The sequence below is a fragment of the Nycticebus coucang genome, chromosome 6 (assembly GCF_027406575.1).
Source record: "Nycticebus coucang isolate mNycCou1 chromosome 6, mNycCou1.pri, whole genome shotgun sequence".
In the NCBI taxonomy this organism is placed as follows: Eukaryota; Metazoa; Chordata; class Mammalia; order Primates; family Lorisidae; genus Nycticebus; species Nycticebus coucang.
Window position 1 is genome coordinate 84,652,458 of NC_069785.1, and position 24,286 is coordinate 84,676,743.

A 24,286-nucleotide genomic window follows, 5' to 3' on the forward strand; every position below is an offset into this window, starting at 1 on the left:
TGAAAAAGAAAGAAAGCAGCTCCAAAGAAAATCAGCTGCCGACTTTGTTACCAAGGCACCAGGGGCGAGGCCCGTCCTTTCTGTGCTCCACACACCTGACCCTCAGGCTGAACAAGGCAGTATATTCAAACTACTTTGTGAGTTTACCTCTCTTCTTCCCTATGTTAATCATTCCTATTTCCCAAGTATGCCTTTATTCAGAGTGATGAAACTCTTGGCATAGTTTTCATCAAGGAAAGTTAATTTCCTGAGTACCAGAAAGTGCCAGGAGACCAATAGTACTTGACCCTTTTGGTTAAAGCTATAATCTTCCCCCCAAATACTTAAATTCATGAATATTTCCACTTAGGGGACTGCTGACAAACAATTTTCTAACAACATCATTGTCTAAATGATAAAGCTTCAAAAATACTTAGCTGAAAGACTAATAGATCATGTTAACTAAGGGAGAATAGTAATGGGGGAAAAGCCATATAAACCAAAAAGGGAGAGAGATGTAACCTGTCCTGGACTAGCCCCTTACAGGTAAGTCTATTCACTAACATCATTTCTCAAAATTATATCATCTACTTAGTTTCCACATCCAGTGGACCTCATGAACATGTCTGACTAATGATGATGCATTTGAGATGAATGAATGAGCTTAAGTTATTTTGTGTGATTCTGGGTTTTGACTTACTGGCGTACTTTAGTTGACAAACATTTTAGGGTTTGTAAATCTTTCATGTGAACTTGTGTGTATTCTTCCAGTTTTTCAGACGCTAGTATGCTGGAGAGTTCAGACTCCGCATCTGCAATGCTGAGCTCCATCTCAGTAACACTGAGCTCCATCTCACTTCCCCTTGAAGCTGTTTGATTCTTTCTTGGCTGCTCTAAGTTTTCCAGAGCTGGTATTTGTGTCTAAAGCAAATTAAAAGGATATGTTTTTACAATAATTATAACCTTGATAGTTAAGATATAGTTTGTTTCCTTTACTTTTGAGACAGTGATTCAGAGAGAAAGTTTAAATATGTGAAAAATGAAGTTATTTAAAATATTTATCATCATTACAAATTAAATTATTAATTTAATTCTGGATTAAATCTAAAATATAAAGTTGAGTTTTTTTGTTAGTACACATATAATCATAATGCAAAGAATACTAGAATTAATTACTTTGTAAAAAACCCGAACAATGTAACTTACAAACATTCAAGTGTGTAGTCTAATTGCTAAATCACACTTTTTCTTTTCCTAATAGTGTTGCTGTATTCCATCCTGCCTCAATAATCTGAAAGACCAGTTTATTAATAGTTAATAATGATGATGGAAACTGAAATATTTAAAGGGAGAACTTTCCTTCTCTGAATTTATGATACAAAAGAAAGTTTAAGTCTTCTCTATAATAAAAATACAGCCTTTGCCCAACTCCTGTGGCTTTTCTATTACCCTAATTCTCCCCTTCCATTGGACTCTAATAATTTTTTCATTTTAAATAAACATATTTAAGTACATTTTGTTTTAAGTGGGGTGTACTGCAGACCATATTCCCCCATCTGTTTTCTGCCCTTTGGTGACCTGGAGGGTGGGGATTTTAGGGAAATTGGAAGGGATGGTGTTTCATATAAGAAAATGTAGAGGAGTGGACACCATGCTTACAAGGACAGTTACTGATTCTTATCACATTAAAAGGAAACGCTGAGAACAGGACAGTCTTCTGGAAAGCCTAGAGATGTTTTGTGACTTAGGGGCAATCCCCCACGTCAATCAGTGTTCTGGAATGAGATAAGACAGGTCACTCCTTAGTAAGCATGTGTTAAACAGTGATGCTTGGTACTTCTTCATGGTAGTCATGGGGAAAGAACTCGTGAGGAAAGAGCACGTGGCAATCCTTATGCATGCAGCTCTCCTATGTAATGACCTTAACTCTCCACGCCTGTTGTGTATGTCATTACCTTAACTCTCCACGCCTGTTGTGTATAACCTTAATTAACAGCCATTGCGGAAAGGGCTGAGGGCTATCCTGCACCTAAGGTTAGTCCAGCTTCCACAAGCTTGTACTTCTAATCCATGTCAAGCCTGTTTCCTTCGTGCAGCGACAGAGACCAGGCCGTAGGGATCTCGACAAGAAAATGTAGATTTCAGTAGAGAATGTGTTGTTCTTTCTATGGCTGATCCTGGGGATTTCCTTTCTCTTCTCTGGTCTCAGATTCTTCATCTGGACATAGGGTCTATTGACTTCATCTGCCTCCCAGTGTGTGTGGAATTCACGGTGCAAAATTATAGTCATGATGGCAGTATGAGCTAATGAAGTGAGGGGCTTGGTCATTAAGTCCCTGTTTCCTGAGGGTTCCAGAGTCACCTTGACTAGAGGGCAGAGAGACAAAGCCTGAACTGTGTGCTCTGTGCTGGCCAGAAGTTGGCCAGTGAGTGCTAAGTCTCCTGACCTCTGGGGCCTCCCTCTTTGGCACACATCTCAGGTCATGGTGACCTGGGGCTGGGCTTGCACAAAGACTCTGATGGCTGAGCTCTGCCTGTTATAGTGTCCAAGGGACCGTCCAGTCTGTGAACCAGGCAAGGGTGAGGATGAAGATCCTGGAGGTGTGAGTCTGTGGTCCTGTGATATTTCCCACCTTCGGTGGGCTTCCTGGGGTGAAACCCCTTCATAAATAGAGGACACATACGAGATACACTGTGCTCCTGTGATATCTCTCACCTTCGGTGGGTTTACTGGTGTGAAACCCCATCATAAATCAGGACATATACGAGATGCACTGTGCTCCTGTGATATCTCCCACCTTTGGTGGGTTTACTGGGGTGAAACCCCATCATAAATTGAGGACACGTTTGAGATGCACTGTGCTCCTGTGGTATTTCCCACCTTTGGTGGGTTACTGGGGTGAAACCCCATCATAAATCGAGGACACGTTTAAGATGCACTGTGTGAAACACTGTCATAAGGCAAGGAGCATCTGTACTATAGTTTGAGCATCTCCGTCTGAAAATCTGAATTCCAGAATGTTTCACATGCTGAAATGTCCTGGGTGTGGATGTGACACCATAAGTGAAAAATTCCATGGCTGCTCTCATGTTGCAAGTTGCAGTGAAAACACTCAGAACATTGTTTCATGTTTCATGCACAAAATTTACTTACAAACCTTGTATAAACTGTCTTCAGGCTATGTGCATAGGTAGATATGAATTCTTAGACTTGAATTCCCACCAAAGATTTCTCATTGTGTGTAAACAACTAAAAATACTCCCAGTCCCAAGCATTTTGCACCAGAGGTAATCAACCTGGGCTGCTGAAGAAACAGAATCCTGCTGTGATATAACAGAAACCGAGAGGTTAACTTACCGACCCTGTGCTGGATGGGAGATGTGGAAGCTGCTCAGGTCGATCTGCTTGCTTTTGGCTTCTAGCTTTTAACTGGGAATTTTCTATGTCAGGCCTAAAATGAACATTACAAAATAATTATTCTCACATAAAAAATGTAAAGATACCATGTAATGTTTGGATAGAGATCTGAAGGCATAATTACATGAATTCTTAAAGATTTGAAAAGTAGGAGCTTTGAAAACTGTACTGTTTTTCCAGCTGCGTTTCATGAATAATTTGAAAACATTAGAAATAATACACAAAAGTATGCAGTTTTTTCTTTTTCTTTCAATTTTTTTTTTTTTTTTGAGATAGGGTCTCAAGCTGTTACAGCTCACAGCAACCTACGAATCTTGGGCTCACATGATCCTCTTGCCTCAGTGAGATGGGGTCTTGCTTTTGCTCAGGCCGATCTTGAACTTGCAAGCTCAAGCAATACACCTGCCTCTCAGAGTGCTAGGACTACAGGCATGAGCCATCATGACCGGCCAAAAGTATGCATTTCAAAGTAGCTTAATGCTGAAATTTTTTCTTGGCTTCGCTCAGAAGCATTTATTATCATAACTGATGCAATCTCATTCTACATGACTTATTTGCTTTATAAATACTCAAGTGATTTTGATTTAAATTGTACATTTGCATGTGGTCTTCCATCTTTCCAGCCAGTCTTCTAGCCTCTGTCAACTGATGCAGCAGTGATATTTGCAGCTAAAAGAAAGAATAAAAAAGTTTACGTTTGGAAGTAACACAAAAATCCATCAATAGAAAAATGAATAAAAAAAAATGTGGCACATATAACATACTATTTTTAGAGGATGACATATATTTTAATTAAATTTTTACCACCAAAACCATTGATTTTATAAACTCAGTCAAATATTAACAAATGAAAGAACAGACCATGCTCATGGCTAAGAGGAATCAAAAAAACAAAGAAACAAAAAAATTGTTAAAATGTCTATATTTCCCAAAGCAATTTATAGATTTAATGCAAGCCCTATTAAAATGTCAACATCATACTTTAAAGATTTGGGAAACAAAATTCTTCATTTTGTATGGAACCAGATAAAAACCCATATAGCTAAGGTAATTCTTAGTAATAAAAACAAGGCTGGAGGCATTAGCCTACCAGACTTTAGGCTGTACTACTGGGCCATATTGATCAAAACAGCATGGTATGGGCACAGACATCTGGAATTGAATAGAAAACCATGAGATGAAACTAAAATCTTGCAGCCACGTAATCTTTCATAAAGCAAACAAGAACATTCACTGGAGGAAAGAATCCCTATTCAATAAATGGTGCTGGGAGAACTGGATACCCACATGTAAAAGATTGAAACTAGACCCGCACCTTTCTCCAATCACTAAAATGGTTTCAAGATGGATAAAAGTCTAAATCTAAGGCATGAATCAATAAAAATTCTCAAGGAAAGCATAGCAAAAACGCTGGAAGCTATTGGCCTGGGGAAAGACTTTATGAAGAAGGCTCCAGTGGCATTGTAATAGCAAAAATAAAGAACAAATGGGACTTAATTAAACTGAAAAGCTTCTATACAGCTAAGGAGAAAGCAACCAAAGCAAATAGACAACATCAGAATGGGAAAAGATATTTGAATATTATGAATTGGAAAAAAGCTTGATAACTAGAATCTACAGAGAACTCAAATTAAGCAACAATAAAAAAAAAAGCCAATGATCCCCTATATCAATGGGTAAGATAAATAGAACCTTCTCTAAAGAAAACAGATGAATAGCTAACAAGCATGTGAAAAAATGCTCATCATACCTACTTATCAGAGAAATGCAAATCAAAACCACTCTGAGACATGCCCAGTGAGATTGGCCCACATCACAAAGACTCAGACCTCACCTACTGTGTATACTGCAACAGTACATGCCAAATGTATTAACAGTACAGTATAAATATCTAAACCAACAAGTGAGTAAGTGAGGTGAAAGATATGTTGACCAGTTTGATGTGAACATTCTAGATTGTATATAGTCAGCACATTGTACCCCATAAATGCAGTGATGTACACAGTTATGATCTAATAAAAATAAAAAAAGCTGCAGATGCTGGCGTGGAATTAGAGAGAAGGGAACACTTTTACACTGCCGGTTGGACTGCAATCTAATGCAACCCTTTTCGAAGGAAGTATGGAGAATCCTCAAAGAACCCAAACTAGACCTCCCATTTGATCCTGCAATCCCATTACTGGCCATCTACTCAGAAGAAAATAAAAACATTCTATCATAAGGACATTTGCACTAGACTATTTAGTGCAGCTCGTTTTACAATTGCCAAATTGTGGAAAAAAACTAGGTGCCCACCAATCTAGGAATGGATTAATAAGCTGTAGTATATGTATACTATGGAATACTATACAGCCACTAAAAATGATAGTGACTTTACTACAACTGAAAGTGAAATTGTATTAATTCAGATGAAGTTGAAATACATTCTTCTTAGTAAAGCGTCACAAGAATGGAGAAGCAAGTATCCTACGTACTCAATTCTGGTATAAGGAGAATTGATGTGAGTACATGGTAGGAGGAGAGGGAATGGGGCAGAGGAGAGAGGGAAGGAGGGAAGGGGTGGGGGACACGGTGTAGTAAACACCTCTTGGGGGTCAGACTATTAATGGAGGAACTTCACCCAGCAAACACAAGCAGTATAACCTGGCTCATTGTACCCTCAATGATTCCCCAACAATGATATTAAAAAATAAATAAATTAAATTAAACTAAGATTTGAACTACTAGTACTCAGTAATATCAACATGAATATAATAAGTATTTTCTCATTGATACACTTCGTATCATGTAAAATATTCTTATATAAGAAATGTGCTCAACTTATAATAGTTTGATTTTCAATTTTTCAACTTTGTGATAGTATGGAACCTTTGCAATTTTGACACACTCACTATGGTCCAACTCATAGTTTTGTGACTTTATGATGGTATCAAACCATTGTGATTTCATGTATTTTAAGTTGAATCTCTGCTCTTTTCGCATGTGGTATGTGAGATATTTGGTACTTTATTATAAGATAGACTTTGTGGTAGGTGGATGTTACCCAACTTTAGGACAAAGTTTTGAGCATATTAAAGGAAGGTTAGGCTGAGCTATGATGGTAACAGGTTGGCTATTTTTTTTTTGAGACAGAGTGTCACTTTCTTGCACCATCATTAGGTAACAGCAACCTCAAACTCTTGGGCTGAAGTGATGCTCTTGCCTCAGCCTCCCGAATGGCTAGGACTACAGATCTCTGCTACAATCCTGGCTATTTCAGAGATGGGGTCTCACTTTAGCCCAGACGATCTACTCACCTCAGCCTCACAGAGTGCTAGGATTACAGGAGTGAGCCACCACACCAAGCAGGTTGAGTGTATTAAATGAATTTCCTTCTTATGTTTTCAACTTATAGTGTGTTTATCAGGATGTAGCCCCAGCTATGAGTGGAGAAGCATCCGTACTATGTGCTGAACAGCCCAAATCTTAAAATCTAAAATCCCAGATCTTTCAAGACCTAAAACTTCAACATGAACCCACAAGTGGAAAATTCAAAACCTGACCTCATGTGACAAATTGCACTGCAAACATAGTAAAGACCTTGTTTTATGCACAAATTATCAAAAAGACACTGCATAAAACTGCCCTCAGGCTATGTGCATAGGTGTGTATGAAAATAGAAATATGAACTCCATGTGTGGACTTGGATCTCAGACCCAAGGTATTTTATTAGGTCTATTCTAATATTCCAAACTATGAAACACTTGTGGTCCCCAGCATTTTGCATGATCAAGACTGAAGCTGGAGTCCCAGAGACATGAAACCCCTTTCCAGTGTGACGTACGGATCTTGCCCTTGACAGGTTCTCCTGGAGCTGCTCCATTTTGCGTGCTTGGTTTTCGATGATAACTTTTAAATTGAAATTTTCTTCTTCAAGCCTAAAATGTGTATTTTAAAATAATTATTATCACAACAAATTTTAAAGATACCATGTAATTTCTGAATAAACATCTAAAGAATCTCAAGAATGGAAGAAAAAGTACCCAATGTACTCAGCCCTACTATGAAACTAATCTAGGGCTTTCACATGAAAGCTATAACCCAGTTATAGAATAGGAGGAGTGGGGAAAGGGAGGGGAGGGAGGGGGCAGGTGGGTAGAAGGAGGGGGATTGGTGGGATTACACCTGTGGTGCATCTTACAAGTTATATGCGAAATTTAGTAAATGTGGAATGTAAATGTTTTAGCACTATAATTGGGAAAATGCCAGGAAGGCTATGTTAACCATTGTGATGAAAGTGTGTCAAATGGTCTATGAAACTAGTGTACTATGACCCATGATCATATCAATGTACACAGCTATGATTTAATAAAATAAATAAATAAATAATAAACATCTGAAGTTATAATTACATAAATTTTTATTTTATTTTATTTATTTATTTATTGTTATTAAACCATAGCTGTGTACATTAGTATGATCGTGGGGCACATACATTTGGTTAATAGATCGTTTGACACATTTTCATGACATTAGTTAACATAGCTTTTGTAGCATTTTCTTAGTTATTTTGAAATATTTGAAAGTAGGTGATTTGGCCAACTACATCATTTTTATAGCTGCTTTGTGTGAATAACATACAAATTTTAAGAATAATATATGAGAAATGTGCATTTCTAAAAAAATTAATGCTGAAATGATTGCTTAGCTTCACACAATGTACTCATTGTCATAACTGACACAATCTCACACTTTGCTGCTGATTTGGTTATTTTCTGTGCTTTGTTAAACGTACTTTTTCATGAAGTTGTCAATTGTAGGCCATCTCATGGTTGCTGTGCGTTGACCCTGTGCTTCTTGCAACTACAACAAAAAATTTAAAAAAAAAATATATTTGAAAATAACTCCAAAGTCCATCAATGGATGAGTGGGTGAACAAAATGTGTCATATATAAAATACTATTTTCAGATTATGACCACCTTTTTATATACAAAATAATCTAGGACAAACTTGCCCATTACCCATATTTACAGCTAAAGTTTATTGATACACGGACTCACCCGTTCAGTCACTATTCTGTTTATGACTATTTTGCAACGGAACTGCAGAGTCAAATTGTTGCCACAGGGATATTATGGCTCACAAAGTCTAAAATAATAGTATCTGGCCTTTCACAGACAAATGTATTGACCCATGCTCTAGGACCAAAACACACTAGTCTTGTTTTTTAGTTTATCTTATCAGTACTAAAATGTATAACATTGGTAATATGAGGAAAGATAAAACAATTACCTTTTGGTAAGCATTTATATTTTTGAATTCCAAGCACCCTTGCATCATTTATTTTATTTTACTTTTTTGTATGCCCATTTATTTTTATTTGGACAAACAACTTGTTATGCTTTTAATGCTAAAAACTAAGCATCATCTGTCCTTTTCAGTGAAAGAAAAATAAAATTATAAAAATAAACAGGGAACACAATTATATTAGAGAATGTCATTTCCAAATAAGATGCCACATTTCTTCTGATTCTCCCATCAAGTGGCAGGGATCAAGACATAACCAGGAGAGAATTTATCCTTAAAGTGTCAGCTTAAAGCATGAGGATGTTCGTTAAACATCATAATTAAACTATCCAAGGCAAAGCCATGTTGGCCAAATGCCCACTTGGTCCAGCGAAACATCTCAAGCAAACCTTTTTCTGACCTTGTATGACCCTATTTTTGTGTTTACAGTAGAGACAGTAGACAGATGTATGTTGGGAAGAACTAACTGTCCATATTCACACAGAGATCAGAAGAGCTGGAACCAGAACTTTCCAATTGGTAAAGTGGCATCAATGTAGAAGTCATGATCTGGCTACATAATTAAGGCGGGGAATTCAGACTTTGTGTCAGAGTGAGAGAATCACAGGCTTTTGGTTTGAACAGTTCTCCAAGATAATATGGTTTCAATTTTATATTTAATTGCTTAAAATACATTTCAAATAAAAGCTTTATTAGGTCTATGTATCAAAGAAGAAATAATTGATATGGCATACAGTGTTTAATTTTATCCTAACAACTGTTAAGATAAAACATTTTAAATATATACAGGATAAATGACATACTGAGATATTAGTTCAGATATTAGTTCCTCCTTAGGCAAATGTATAATTAGACAAGATTGAACTATCGGGGCTGGACCTGATGGCTCACACCTGTAATGCCAGCACTTTGGGAGGCTGAGGCGGGTGGATTGCCTGAGCTTACAGGTTCAAGACCAGCCTAAGCTCGTGCGAGATCCTTTGTCAAAAAAATAGCCAGGTATTGTGGCAGGCTCCTGTAGTCCCAGCTACTCAGGAGGCTGAGACAAGAGAATCATTTGAGCCCAAGAGTTTGAGGTTATCGTGAGCTATGATGATGCTATAGCACTCTACCAATGGTGACAGAAAATAAAAGCAATGCATAATTAAAGTTTAAATCATTTCACCCAGACTAGACAACAGCTGCTGAAATGTAAGGTCAGTGAGAGAACAGTTAGAGAAAGCTTCACAAAGAAGGGGAGATTGAGTGACAGGACTGTATGGATGGGGTGGATGATCAGAGATGGATGAGGCGGGGGGGACAGAGAGCAAGGCAGAGAGATGCTGAAGTCAGCTAGTCACCTCTGAGAATAAAGCCCAACGCCAGGGGAGCCAAAACATGTGTCCACACAACTTGTAGATGAATGTCCACAGCAGCATCGTTAAGTGTGGAAGGGACCCAAAGGTCCACTGACTGAGGAACTGATAACTGGTATGGCCAGAGTGTTTACTGTTTATGGCAATAGAAAGAAATGACATCCTGATTCATGCTACAGTTGAGACGAGCCATAAAAGCCCAAGGATAAGTGAAAGAAGCCCATCATAAAGGACGATATATCACACAACTGTTTACACAAAATGTCCAGAGGCAGCACATCTATGGTGACACAAAACATTAACCCCCAAATCTGCACTTTGGATACCTGCATAATCGCATTCCTGTACCAGTTAACCCGAAATCCAAGAAATACTAGATTCTGTCTCCATTTACAGAAGTGAAGATAATTAAGCCAATTTCTAAGAGCATTCGATTTAACATTTTCTGATTTAATCTGGCCTGTTTCACCAAGGCAATGCAGAAATCACTAAAATATACTGTTCAGAAGGAACACAGACTCTCAAATTCTGTGAGAAAATTATGTCTAATTCTCACTTTCCTAAGGGCATGTGTGGTAGATGTATATGTCCACATACACACGTACTTATAATTATAAAAATGTCAGGATGAAAGTCAGAATTCAAGACATAAGTGCATTTTAAGGATAATAAATTATAATGAAATTAATAATAATAAACTGCAAATAAAACCTATTCACCTAAACTAGTATCCCCAAACAATTTTCATTACTCAATAAGCTATATATCAACTGTTGACATGTTAAATTCCATATATACTTTATTTGTGATTTGACTGCATTTCTTCTTGGCGTGAGCCGTGCCTTCTGAATGAATGTGGCAGTGTGACGTAATGACCAGTGAGGCCTCTGATCTAGGTATTTTGTGTAGTGCCTCAGCCAGTTGCCTACGAAGTTGTCTCACAACTACCTAATAAGATATTTTGGTTACTGATGTCATAATTCACTGTATTATAAAATTATGTTAATAACATTTAACATTAAGGCATGTGCTTTGGAAAATACCATTACGTATATCGATTCCCCTTCTTTTCCCCTTGTGTGCACATTCCCGCTTATCATTTAATTCTGCTACAGACACAAAAGGTGTTATCTTCCTGTTAAATTGGTATTCTGTTATTTAAATGGGAGAATCAGTTCAGTGAATCATTCCTTGATGACTGTGCAATACTTAACAACCTGCCAAAGTCTCACAAAGAAATTGGGTTTTGGGGTGAGACTGGGAGGTATAAATTCTACTCTGTGAAGTATCTTCCTCATCTTTCTTAAAGGCTAAAATATACCTCACAGTTCCTCACAAATTCAGTCCTCGGCTCAAACCCTTTCAATAGATCCCTCAGAAAAAGAGATAAAAGTCTTGGGTGGTGCCTGCGACTCAATGGGTAGGGTGCCGGGCCCATATACAGAGGGTGGCAGGTTCGAACCAGACCCCAGTCAAACTGCAACAAAAAATAGCCAGACATTGTGACGGGCGCTTGTAGTCCCAGCTACTCAGGAGGCTGAGGCAAGAGAATCACCTAAACCCAGTAGTTGGAGGTTGCTGTGAGTGACGCCACGGCACTCTACCAAGAGCAATAAAGTGAAACTCTGTCTCTGAAACAAACAAACAAAAAGGTCTTAGTGGTCTTTGAGGCTCTGTGTAACCTGGCCTCTACCTCCCTCCCAGACTCCTAAAACTCTCTCCCCTACTCACTGCATTCCCGCTAGATGTGAATCCTGCCACCTCTCACTATTCTGAAAATAGGGACCCAGTGACAAACCACGAAGTCACAGACAGCTACAGTTATTCTTTTGCTGGACAAAGTTATATCCAAATGAAGATCATGAACCTGAAACAAAAACTATGGGCACATTAATTGTAAAAATATTAAAAATAAATTATAAATTCTAATGGGAAGATTAAATCAAATATGTTTGCTAAAATACACATTTGTACCAAAGTATGATTTAATTAAAAGTAGATGCCTTTCAAGGATTGAGAGGTCATATAAAGTACATAATTTGAGATTGACGTATCTTCAGGTTTATGTCAAATTGACATGAATAAAAGTAATATTATATGAGACAGACTGACAATAGAGAAACTACTGTCGGAGAAACAGTCCAAGACATAGCTATACACTTCAGTGCAGCTGGGAAACCTGTAACTAACTGCCCAAAGAACCTATTTCATTGAATTTTTATTTCAAAATATTCATTTCAGGTGTGAGAATTTCTGTTCATCTGCTTCATCACAGTATTAACATGAGACAACGTAAAGACATCAAAATCATCATTTCAGGAGCACATTATTATTGGGAGTCTTTACTGATTAACAATTTGAAAGAAACTCAGATAATTTAATAACTGACATAATATATTTCTTGAAAGTAAAGCATCTTTCAGCTCTAATTATTTGCCAGAGGCAAGCTATGTTACTAAACTAATATACCAAGGGCAGTGCCTGTGGCTCAAGGCGCTTCAAACCCATCCCCAGCCAAAATCTGCCACAACAAAAATAAAAATTAAAAATAATGAACTAATATATCAAATATTTATCATCTATTTTATATTCAACATTTAGCCATAACCAAACATTACTTTAAATTTTCTTTAAGGAATGTAGAAATATTTATCTTTCTTGATACTTACTTCTCTTTCTGCCCTTTCTGTTTTATATCGCTTCTGCTTTTCTTTTAAATGACTGCATTTATTGGTTAACTCTTTATTTCTTGCTTCTAGCAGAAGTCTTTGGCATTTACTCTCAGCTTGAAGTTGTTTTACAGAAGCCCGAAATTGGGTCTGCATAGCCATCATGGTTTTTTCTTTATTATCAGCTTCGTCCTGAGCATGACTGAGTTGCTGCTGAAGCTCCGTATTTCTGCTTCGCAGCTGAGCTAATCGCTCCTCTGCCAGTTCCTCCTCTGCAAGGTATGTATGCATTTTACGTTGTTCATTGTGATACTTTAGCTCCATTTCCTTCTTTTCACACACTGCTTGGCTGAGATCTCTTTGCACACCTTCTAAGGCCAAAGTCTTTTGACTGAGAATATCTTTTGTGTTACAGAGCTCAACTTCTAGGCTGTTGAATTTTCTTTCAGCTTCAACAAGTTTTTGGAAGAGAATATTTGAGTAAGATGTCATATTTTCTTTTACAACAGACCACTCATCTCTTTCTTTCTGGTAGGCGAACTCCAAGTCCTTTTGTGACTTCTGGCTTCGGTGGAGATCACTTAGAACAGCAGACAGTTCGTGAAGGTTTGACTGGACTTCGGTTTTCAGTTTTTCCTTCTCTAGTTTCTCAAAATCCAGTTCAGACTTTAGCAGCATGTTCTCTGAACTGAGCATCCTGAGCTGTCTGCTGTGGTCAGAGATTATTTCTGCTAATCTTTCCCTCTTCAGTTTTATGCTGTTACGAAGGTATTTTATAGTTTCAATGTCCTCTGAAGATTCCAATTTCTGTTCCTGAGTCTGTGTTTTTATAGTGTCCACTTCCATTCTTAGCCTGGCAATTTCATCCTGCAGCAGGCGATTTTCACACAACAGATCTTTTTCTTTTTTGCCGCTCTGGGAAATATGAGTAAAACAAAGGAAACTTTCAGGTACTACTCAATAAAACGACATATTATTTTCTCTGAAATTAAAGTATCACTTATACAGACAACAAAAAGATTGTAGTCAATGGATATCTAACTGGACAAAAAGTCGTATCAAAAAATCAAACCATAAATTCCTAAACCTTCACAAATTTGAAAAAAAGAACTCATGAAAGCAAAAAGGGAACCATTAAAGAATTGTTAAGAATCTCAGAATCAGGATAGTTGTGAATTACTACAAACCCAAAGGCATAAAAAATTAATATCTTTGACTACATTAAAAAGTTGGCTTCCCACTTTAATACTTTAATATCTAACCTACACACCATCCCATGGTAAGAGTCTTCATTTTGCATGTTTGGACAAATGAAATTTCTCCAAGTTTCTCCAGGGTATCATAGGTCACAGAAACCTCAAACTCTGAGGCTCAAGTGATCTTGTTGAATCAGTCTCCCCAGCAGCTGGGACTACTGCTATGATAGTCATTTTTTTTTTTTTTTTTAGAGATGGGGTCTTGCTTTTGCTCAGGCTAGTCATGATCTCCCCCAGTTTTATGACTACCCTTTTTCCTCTGAGAATAATCTATATATTTTCTAATTTTCTAAATTTTTGTGGTCAGTGATAAGTATTACATTTATTGATAAGTGATAAGTCTGACATTGTATTTAATCATTTCTACATACAGCCACAAATGTGTTTAGTTATCACAATTCTGAAAAGGAGTGGATAAAAATATAAACAATCTGAAGATTTTCTCCCAAATCTCCTGACTCTACCTCTACTAGAGCTTCTCTACCGAATCACAATTAAAGAGTCCCTATGGAGGGAGACAAGATGGCGGACTGAAGCCAGCTTTCAACAGAGGCTCCCGTCCAGAAGGAGAGTTAAGGGACAGGAATTTAGTAAGTATCCTGGTGGACTTGAGCCTCACCAAGAGACAAGGTTGAAGAACGCACATCAACACCGCTGAGGCAAGCTGTGATCACAAGGACGCAAACAAAAGGTACAAAATCCACCACCAAGCGGACGGGAGTCCCCCTCCCCCATGAGACCGGCTCAAGAGCCCCACAATTGAACAAGCGGGCAGAAATTAAAGGCCCTCCCACTACACTCCAGGGAGAGACCTTCTAAAAACTGGACCTACCTCCCATACTGGGGTGCCGTGGCATTCTCCTGCCGGGCATAAAACTGAATAAAACTTTGGGAATCCTTCGCCGGCAACCCTCCCAGCATTCCCTCCCACTCACTGAGGTCTGGAGGCCTGTCCCCCAGGAATTCGGATCCTTGGGTGATTTCTCAAGGGGAGTGGACAGTCCCCGAGTTGCGACTGGTCAGCATTGACTCTGAGGCGCGCAAGTGAGGAGAGGGCACCAGGCTGAAGGGGAGTCATGCCTCGGCGGCACTTCCCTGCAGTACCGTGCAGCAACCCTCCCCGGGCACAAGACTGAATAAGACTCTAGCTTCCCCACTGAGAGCTGAGAGCCCCTACTCTCACTCGGGGTCTGAGGGCCCATCCCCCAGGAGTTCGGATCCTTGGGTGATTTCTCAAGGGGAGTGGACAGTCCCCGAGTTGTGACTGGTCAGCATTGACTCTGAGGCGCGCGAGTGAGGAGAGGGCACCGGGCTGAAGGGGAGTCACGCCTCGGTGGCACTTAACTGCGGTGCAGTGCAGCAACCCTCCCCGGGCAACATTACGGGGCAGGCACACGACTGAATAAGACTCTAGCTTCCCCGCTGAGAGCTGAGAGCCCCTACTCTCACTCGGGGTCTGAGGGCCTATCCCCCAGGAGTTCGGATCCTTGGGTGAATTCTCAAGGGGAATGCACAGTGCCTGAGCTACGCCAGGTCAGTGCTGACTCTGGGACACGTGAGCGAAGAGAGGGCACTCTGCTGAGGGGAAATCAAGCCTTGGCGGCACTTCCCTGCGGTGCAGTGCAGGAGCCCTCCCCGGGCCGTAGTGTTGGGTAAAACTGAATGAAACTCTAGCTTCCCCGCCCCACTCCCAATCGGGGGCTGGGGGCCCATCCCCCAAGAGTTCTGATTCTTGGGGGATCTCTTGAGGGGTGTGGACCCAGCACAAACTGCGGCTGCTCAGTGCTGACTCTGGGGCGCGGGACAGAGGAGAAAAGGGTCGCCTGAGTGCCCACACCAGAGCAGCAGTTCCCTGGAGGTAGATCAACAGCCGTTTTTTCTTTAACGGCAGAATGCCCACTTCTGGATATTCTGAGGCCACACCCCCTGTCTCCCTGGGCAACCAGAGGAGGCCACCGGTGTGCGGGGGATTTCCTGACACGGCTCACAAACCCGGGAAGCTTCCAGGGCGGGGCCGACCCAGAGAGGTGTTCGAACACAAATCTCCTCCAGCAGCAAAGATGTTTGAACTCAAAACAGCCCGTCTTCTGTAGGCGATTTCAACAGGAACAGAGACAGAACCCCGCAAAGTTGTCTGTTCTATTCTGTTCTGTTACCAGCATCCATCAGGGACGGGGCTAAGCCTGAGTGAACACCTCCTTCCCATCACCTGCATCAAACACTCAAAGATGTCAGGCCCCATCTCCTCCTGCTAGATAGCGGCAGTCTGTGGGGGCTTGGCAGACTTCCTTGTGATTCAGGCAGGTGCAAACCCCTGGAGTGTATGTTCACTGCAGGCAACTCGGTTAGCCATCTGCAGAGATACCAGTGACTGGGTCCGACGGAGGGGCAAAGTGGGGAAGGAGACGTCAACCTTACTAGACTGCTCTGTTTGCTGGGTGGCTCCTCCTGACTCCACGCTGCACTGGGGTGAACCGTGTCAGAGGAGTCACCAGGCCCCTGTGATCCAGTTCCCAGAGACCTCTTGAACTCTCCCACCCGAAACAAGTGCCTATTGAGACAGCTGATTTGGACCTTTTGAACTGGGCTAATAGACTGAGGACTTTTCAGGCGGTGCCCTGGGTGTGCGATTGTAGGAAGGTTTGATTCTCCTTTTCCAACTGGGGCCAGAGGTGGGCGGGCGGGGTGACTTAATTGCTGATTTTTCCACACAGCTGAGACTTCAAGCCAGAGTAGAAGTTGCAATAGGATCGAACAGAAACCAGCTGAAAGCAAGACAGAACCACTTTGCTCCACCACACCAGACAGGGCCCCAGTTTCTCAGGCCACAACACTGTACGGGCCCTTGATAAAACCCCAGGGGAAAAACCAAAGGGAGTAAAATAACCATGGGGCGGAATCAGTGGAAAAACTCTGGTAACATGAATAACCAGAATAATCAACCCCCCCAAGAAAAGATACGGCAGATGTGATTGAAGATCCCATTCATAAACAACTGGCTGAGATGTCAGAAATCGAATCCAGAATTTGGATTGCAGACAAGATTAATAAAATGGAATTAGGAATTCGAGGAGAAATTCAAAAATTGTCTCAAGAATTTAATGAATTTAAAGACAAAACCACCAAAGACTTAGACACACTGAAGCAAGAGCTTACAGCTCTCAAAGATATGAAAAATACAGTAGAATCCCTCAGTAACAGAAAGGAGCAAGCAGAAGAAAGGATTTCTGACATTGAAGATAAAGTCTTCGAACGCTCCCAATCTCTCAAAGAGGAAGAGAAATGGAGAGCAAAAACGGATCACTCACTCAGAGAACTCTCAGATAATTCGAAAAAAAGCAACATAAGGATTATAGGAATTTCTGAGAATGATGAAGTCGCCTCTGAGGGCACGGAGGCCCTTCTGCATGAAATTATGAAAGAAAATATTCCAGACATGCCTAGAGAATCTGAAATTCAGATAGCAGACAGCTTCAGAACACCAGCACGATTCAACCCCAATAAGTCATGCCCCAGACATATCATAATTAGCTTCACTAAAGTTAACATGAAAGAGAACATTTTCAAAGCAGCCCGGTGAAAGAAAACTATAACGTACAAAGGTAAGAATATTAGAATAACTGCAGATCTCTCTGCTGAAACTTTTCAAGCAAGAAGAGTCTGGTCATCAACTTTTAATCTCCTAAAGCAAAAAAACTTTCAACCCAGGATCTTGTATCCAGCTAAACTGAGTTTCATTTATGATGGAGAAATTAAATACTTCAATGACATTCATATGTTGAAAAAATTTGCCATAAGTAAACCAGCTCTTCAGGGTGTTCTCAGACCTATCCTCCACAATGACCAACCCAATCCTATACCACAAAAGTAAACTCACTCAGAAACTTCGGATCAAACTCCAACTTCCACACTGGCGAAAGGATTAAAAATGTCCACTGGACCTTTGAAAAACTCGATACCCAAAATTCCACCAGACTTATCAATACTCTCCATCAATGTGAATGGCTTAAACTGTCCTCTAAAGAGACATAGGTTAGCTGACTGGATACAAAAACTCAAGCCAGATATTTGTTGCATACAAGAGTCACATCTCAACTTAAAAGACAAATACAGACTCAGGGTGAAAGGATGGTCATCCATATTTCAGGCAAATGGTAATCAGAAAAAAGCAGGTGTTGCAATTTTATTTGCAGATACAGTAGGCTTTAAACCATCAAAAGTAAGGAAGGACAAGAATGGTCACTGCATATTTGTTAAGGGTAATACTCAATATGATGAGATCTCAATTATTAATATCTATGCACCCGACCAGATAGCACCTCAATTTATAAGAGAAACTCTAACAGACATGAGTAACTTGATTTCCTCCAGCTCCATAATCGTCAGAGATTTCAACACTCCCTTGGCAGTGTTGGATCGATCCTCCAGAAAGAAGCTGAGCAAAGAAATCTTAGATTTAAACCTAACCATCCAATATTTAGATTTAGCAGACATCTACAGAACATTTCATCCCAACAAAACTGAATACACATACTTCTCATCAGCCCACGGAACTTACTCCAAAATTGACCACATTTTAGATCACAAGTCTAACCTCAGTAAATTTAAAGGAATAGAAATTATTCCATGCATCTTCTCGGACCATCATGGAATAAATCTTGAATTGAGTAACAACAGGAATCTGCATACCCATACAAAAACATAGAAGTTAAATAACCTTATGCTGAATAATAGCTGGGTCAGAGATGAGATTAAGAAAGAAATCACCAATTTTTTGGAACAAAACGACAATGAAGACACAAACTATCAGAACCTCTTGGACACTGCAAAGGCAGTTCTAAGAGGGAAATTTATAGCACTGCAAGCCTTCCTCAAGAGAACGGAAAGAGAGGAAGTTAACAACTTAATGGGACATCTCACGCAACTGGAAAAGGAAGAACATTCCAACCCCAAACGCAGTAGAAGAAAAGAAATAACCAAAATTAGAGCAGAAATAAATGAAATTGAAAACAAAAGAATAATACAACAGATCAATAAATCAAAAAGTTGGTTTTTTTGAAAAGGTCAATAAAATAGATAAACCTCTGGCCAACCTAATCAGGAAAAAAAGAGTAAAATCTCTAATATCATCAATCAGAAACAACAAAGACGAAATAACCACAGACTCATCAGAAATCAAAAAAATCCTTAATGAATATTACAAGAAACTTTATTCTCAGAAATATGAAAATCTGAAGGAAATAGACCGATACTTGGAAGCACGCCACCTTCCAAGACTTCACCAGAATAAAGTGGAAATGTTGAACAGACCCATATCAAGTTCAGAAATAGCATCAACTATACAAAACCTCCCTAAAAAGAAAAGCCCGGGACCAGATGGTTTCACGTCAGAATTTTACCAAACCTTTAAAGAGGAATTAGTACCTATATTACTCAACCTGTTCCAAAATGTAGAAAAAGAAGGAAGACTACCCAACACGTTCTATGAAGCAAACATCACCCTGATCCCCAAACCAGGAAAAGACCCAACAAGAAAAGAAAATTATAGACCAATATCACTAATGAATATAGATGCAAAAATATTCAACAAGATCCTAACAAACAGAATCCAGCAACACATCAAACAAATTATACATCATGACCAAGTTGTTTTATCCCAGGGTCTCAAGGCTGGTTCAATATACGTAAATCTATAAATGTAATTCAGCACATAAACAAATTAAAAAACAAAGACCATATGATTCTCTCAATTGATGCAGAAAAAGCTTTTGATAATATCCAGCATCCATTCATGATCAGAACACTCAAGAAAATTGGTCTAGAAGGGACTTTTCTTAAACTGATAGAGGCTATCTACAGCAAACCCACAGCCAATATCATATTGAATGGAGTTAAATTGGAATCATTTCCACTCAGATCAGGAACCAGACAAGGCTGCCCATTGTCTACCTTGCTTTTCAACATTGTAATGGAAGTTTTAGCCACTGCAATTAGGGAAGAAAAGGCGATCAAGGGTATCCATATAGGGTCAGAAGAGATCAAACTCTCGCTCTTCGCAGATGATATGATTGTGTATCTGGAAAACACTAGGGACTCTACTACAAAACTCCTAGAAGTGATCAAGGAATACAGCAGTGTCTCAGGTTACAAAATCAACACTCATAAATCGGTAGCCTTTATATACACCAACAAAGGTCAAATTGAAAAAGCAGTTAAGGACTCTATCCCATTCACAGTGGTGCCAAAGAAGATGAAATATTTGGGAATTTACCTAACAAAAGACGTGAAAGATCTCTATAAAGAGAATTATGAAACTCTAAGAAAAGAAATAGCTGAAAATGTTAACAAATAGAAAAACATACCATGCTCATGGCTGGGAAGAATCAACATTATCATAATGTCCATACTACCCAAAGCAATATATAATTTCAACGCACTCCCTATTAAAGCTCCACTGTCATATTTTAAAGATCTTGAAAAAACATTACTTCGTTTTATATGGAATCAGAAAAAACCTCGAATAGCCAAGACATTACTCAGAAATAAAAACAAAACAGGAGGAATCACACTACCAGACCTCAGACTTTACTACAAATCGATAGTGATCAAAACAGCATGGTATTGGCACAAAAACAGAGAAGTAGATATCTGGAACAGAATAGAGAACCAAGAGATGAATCCAGCTACTTACCGCTATTTGATTTTTGACAAGCCAATTAAAAACATTCAGTGGGGAAAAGATTCCCTATTTAACAAATGGTGCTGGGAGAACTGGCTGGCAACCTGCAGAAGACTGAAATTGGACCCACACCTTTCACCTTTAACTAAGATAGACTCTCATTGGATTAAAGATTTAAACTTAAAACATGGAACTATAAAAATACTAGAGGAGAATGCAGGGAAAACCCTTGAAGAAATTGGTCTGGGTGAGTTTTTCATGAGGATAACCCCCCGGGCAATTGAAGCAGCTTCAAAAATACACTACTGGGACATGATCAAACTAAAAAGCTTCTGCACAGCTAAGAACACAGTAAGCAGAGCAAGCAGACAGCCCTCAGAATGGGAGAAGATATTTGCAGGGTATATCTCTGACAAAGGTTTAATAACCAGAATCCACAGAGAACTCAAACGCATCAGCAAGAAAAAAACAAGGGATCCCATCGCAGGCTGGGCAAGGGATTTGAAGAGAAAATTCTCTGAAGAAGACAGGCGCACGGCCTTCAGACATTTGAAAAAATGCTCATCATCTTTAATCATCAGAGAAATGCAAATCAAAACTACTTTGAGATATCATCTAACTCCAATGAGACTAGCCTATATCACAAAATCTCAAGACCAGAGATGTTGGTGTGGATGCAGAGAGAAGGGAACACTTCTGCACTGCTGGTGGGAATGCAAATTAATACATTCCTTTTGGAAAGATATATGGAGAACACTCAGAGATCTAAAAATAGATCTGCCATTCAATCCTGTAATTCCTTTGCTGGGCATATACCCAGAAGACCAAAAATCACAATATAACAAAGATATTTGTACCAGAATGTTTAGTGCAGCCCAATTCATAATAGCTAAGTCATGGAAAAAGCCCAAGTGCCCATCGATCCACGAATGGATTAATAAATTGTGGTATATGTATACCATGGAATACTATGCAGCCTTAAAGAAGATGGAGACTGTACTTCTTTTATGTTTACATGGATGGAGCTGGAACATATTTTCTTAGTAAAGTATCCCAAGAATGGAAGAAAAAGTACCCAATGTACACAGCCCTACTATGAAACTAATTTGGGACTCTCACATGAAAGCTATAACCCAGCTACAACTTAACAATAGGGGGAAGTGGGAAGGGGGGGTGGGTAGAGGGAGGGGGATCGGTGGGATCACACCTGTGGTGCATCTTGCAGGGGTATTTGCGAAACTTGGTAAATGTAGAATGTAAATGTTTTGGCATAGTAACTGAGATAACACCAGAAAGGCTATGTTAACCACTGTGATAAAAATGTGTCAAATGGTTTATGAAGCGAGTGTATGATGCCCCATGATCATATCAATGTATACAGTTATGATTTAATAAAAAAATAAATAAATAAATAAAAACGACAAAAAAACCATCAAAAAAAAATAAAAAGTCCCTATGTTTCAAAACAGTAATGATAAATTTTATAAGACTATTCTTATAAAATTATGAGTTTAGGAGCTTATTTGATATTGCAATAACTTTTGATTCCTGTTTGTGTGTCAAACATTTATAAATGTGAAATATCTTATTGCATTATTTTACTAGAAACAAAATACGTATTAATTATCTGTAAGTATGTATTATGCTATTATTTTCAAAATTTCTTCGTACAAAAATCAAATACAACTTAGAGGCCAAGATTTAGACTAAGTAATTTTTGTGGTAAGTGTCAGCTCATTTTAAGATGAAGTAACCTTCCTGATTTTATTTGAGACATAAATAACACATACAGGTGGTCATAAAGTCTGTGTGCGATTTAAAATCATGTGCAATCTAAAATCACACATGGGCTTTATGACCACCCTGTATATGAAATGGAATAGATAATACATGTGATATTGATGTAACAAAATTAGAAATATGAGATTGTTATCAAAGATTAATTTACCTCATTCAAAATATTTTGGAGACTCTTCACTTCCACATCTTGTGCTCTCAGAGTCTGTTCGAGCTGTTGGTTGATTTTAACTTCTTTCATATACTGCTTTTTCATTGTTCTTAACTTTCCCCTCAGTTTGTCACAGACTATGTCAGCGTTTGTTCTCTTCTCTTTTGCTTCTTCTAAGGATAATCTGCAGTTAAATATACTTATCTTAAACTTATATTGTTAGGAAATGAAAAGTTTCTCTTATCATCTGGCTCTTCTCTTATTTTATTACCCTAATAACATTTCCATGTTCTTAAATGTTTTTCCTGAATGATTATCAGGTTTTCAATTTCATTTCAGTCTCCTTTAAGGGACATATATACTTGAAAAGCAGACAGGAAAGAACATCCTGCTAATTGGTAAGTTTATGTTACTAGTCATTCAGGTAAATATGAAAAATAATAGTGGAAATTATTCAGCAAATTTACAAGTGACCAACTGCAGACAGGTCATTTAGAGTTAACTAGAAAGTGACTCCTGGTACTAATAACAAAGCAAAGAATTACATTTACAACATTCAGCTTTCTGATAGTCAAAAGAAAAATCATGTTAGTTCCATTATTTGATAGCAAGAAATATACCAGGTTAATTATTTATTTATTCATTTATTTTCAATCACCACAGGCTTTTCTGGAACTAAAATCTCTTTGGAAGAACACTACTTAACTCCTTATATAGGAGAAACCCATTCATAACGATGACAGGAATCAGCATTTCCAAGATTCTTCAAAGCACTGGGCACAGGTTAAACTCATTTACTAGCGGCAAACATTCTCTGAGGAAGGTAGTACATTAGGTATTTTATAAAGGAAGGAAAAAGGCACAGACAGGCAAAGTAACTTGTCCAAGCCCATCAGCTGGTCAAAACCAAGAATTCAAGCTCCACAACATGCGTTTCACAACACACTCTGAAAGTGATATTTATTTTCAATTGTGTTTAAGGGATATGATAGCTGATAAATCCATATAATCATTCCACTTCTGGCTATAAGTTATTATTTCTGAAACTTGAAAATGCTTTTTATTAAAATAAGAAGACTTTATTTTTAGGCAATTGTGGAAAATTACTTCCTAAGAAATTAAACGTTCTTTTTTTTTCTAAAGAAATCATTGTTCATCTATTCAATTGTCTAGTCATGTGTTCAACAAATAACTTATTGAGCACACAAGGCATGTCAATGACACCGTGACCCATGGGAACATGTTTTTTACACTTTAGAATTTTATAATCCAAAAGTAATAATTTGCAATAGATTGTAAATAGCCTGCATTTCCACTGGACATAAATGAATTCCTTCCTTTCTCCAATGAAGTTGATATACCTAATATTTTAGTACCTTACTAAATTATAGCTCTCTGTGGTGCTACCATCAGAAATAGGTGATCCGTACAATCATCGAAGAATGATGAGTGTATGTATGTTTATTATTACATCATTTAAAAACCTACTTATGATATTTTAACTTCAAGTTATCATCAGCATGTTCAAGTACATTCAAATATTCCACATCAGAACCGATTCTGAAAGAATACCCTCTTACCAAAAAACAATATATGAAAAGAACTTCTAAAGACAATTATTTTACTATGTATCTTTAAAATATAAAGTATCAAAATTTCTAATGCTTAGACAAGCAAAAAACCTAAATTTCATAA

The 24,286-nt window shown here is 38.6% G+C and overlaps 1 protein-coding gene across 1 annotated transcript in view; it reads right to left on the minus strand.

The window, feature by feature from the left end:
- LOC128588745 (ankyrin repeat domain-containing protein 62-like) overlaps positions 1-24,286 on the minus strand; it is a 108,676-nt gene that overhangs the window by 10,994 nt on the left and 73,396 nt on the right. The window contains exons 22-28 of the mRNA XM_053595574.1: positions 14,853-14,861; positions 12,709-13,623; positions 8,172-8,239; positions 7,221-7,314; positions 3,993-4,066; positions 3,338-3,431; positions 680-900 (exon numbers count right to left, since the gene is read on the minus strand). Coding sequence (XP_053451549.1) covers positions 680-900; positions 3,338-3,431; positions 3,993-4,066; positions 7,221-7,314; positions 8,172-8,239; positions 12,709-13,623; positions 14,853-14,861 — 1,475 coding nt within the window. The remainder of the gene's footprint in view (positions 1-679; positions 901-3,337; positions 3,432-3,992; positions 4,067-7,220; positions 7,315-8,171; positions 8,240-12,708; positions 13,624-14,852; positions 14,862-24,286) is intronic.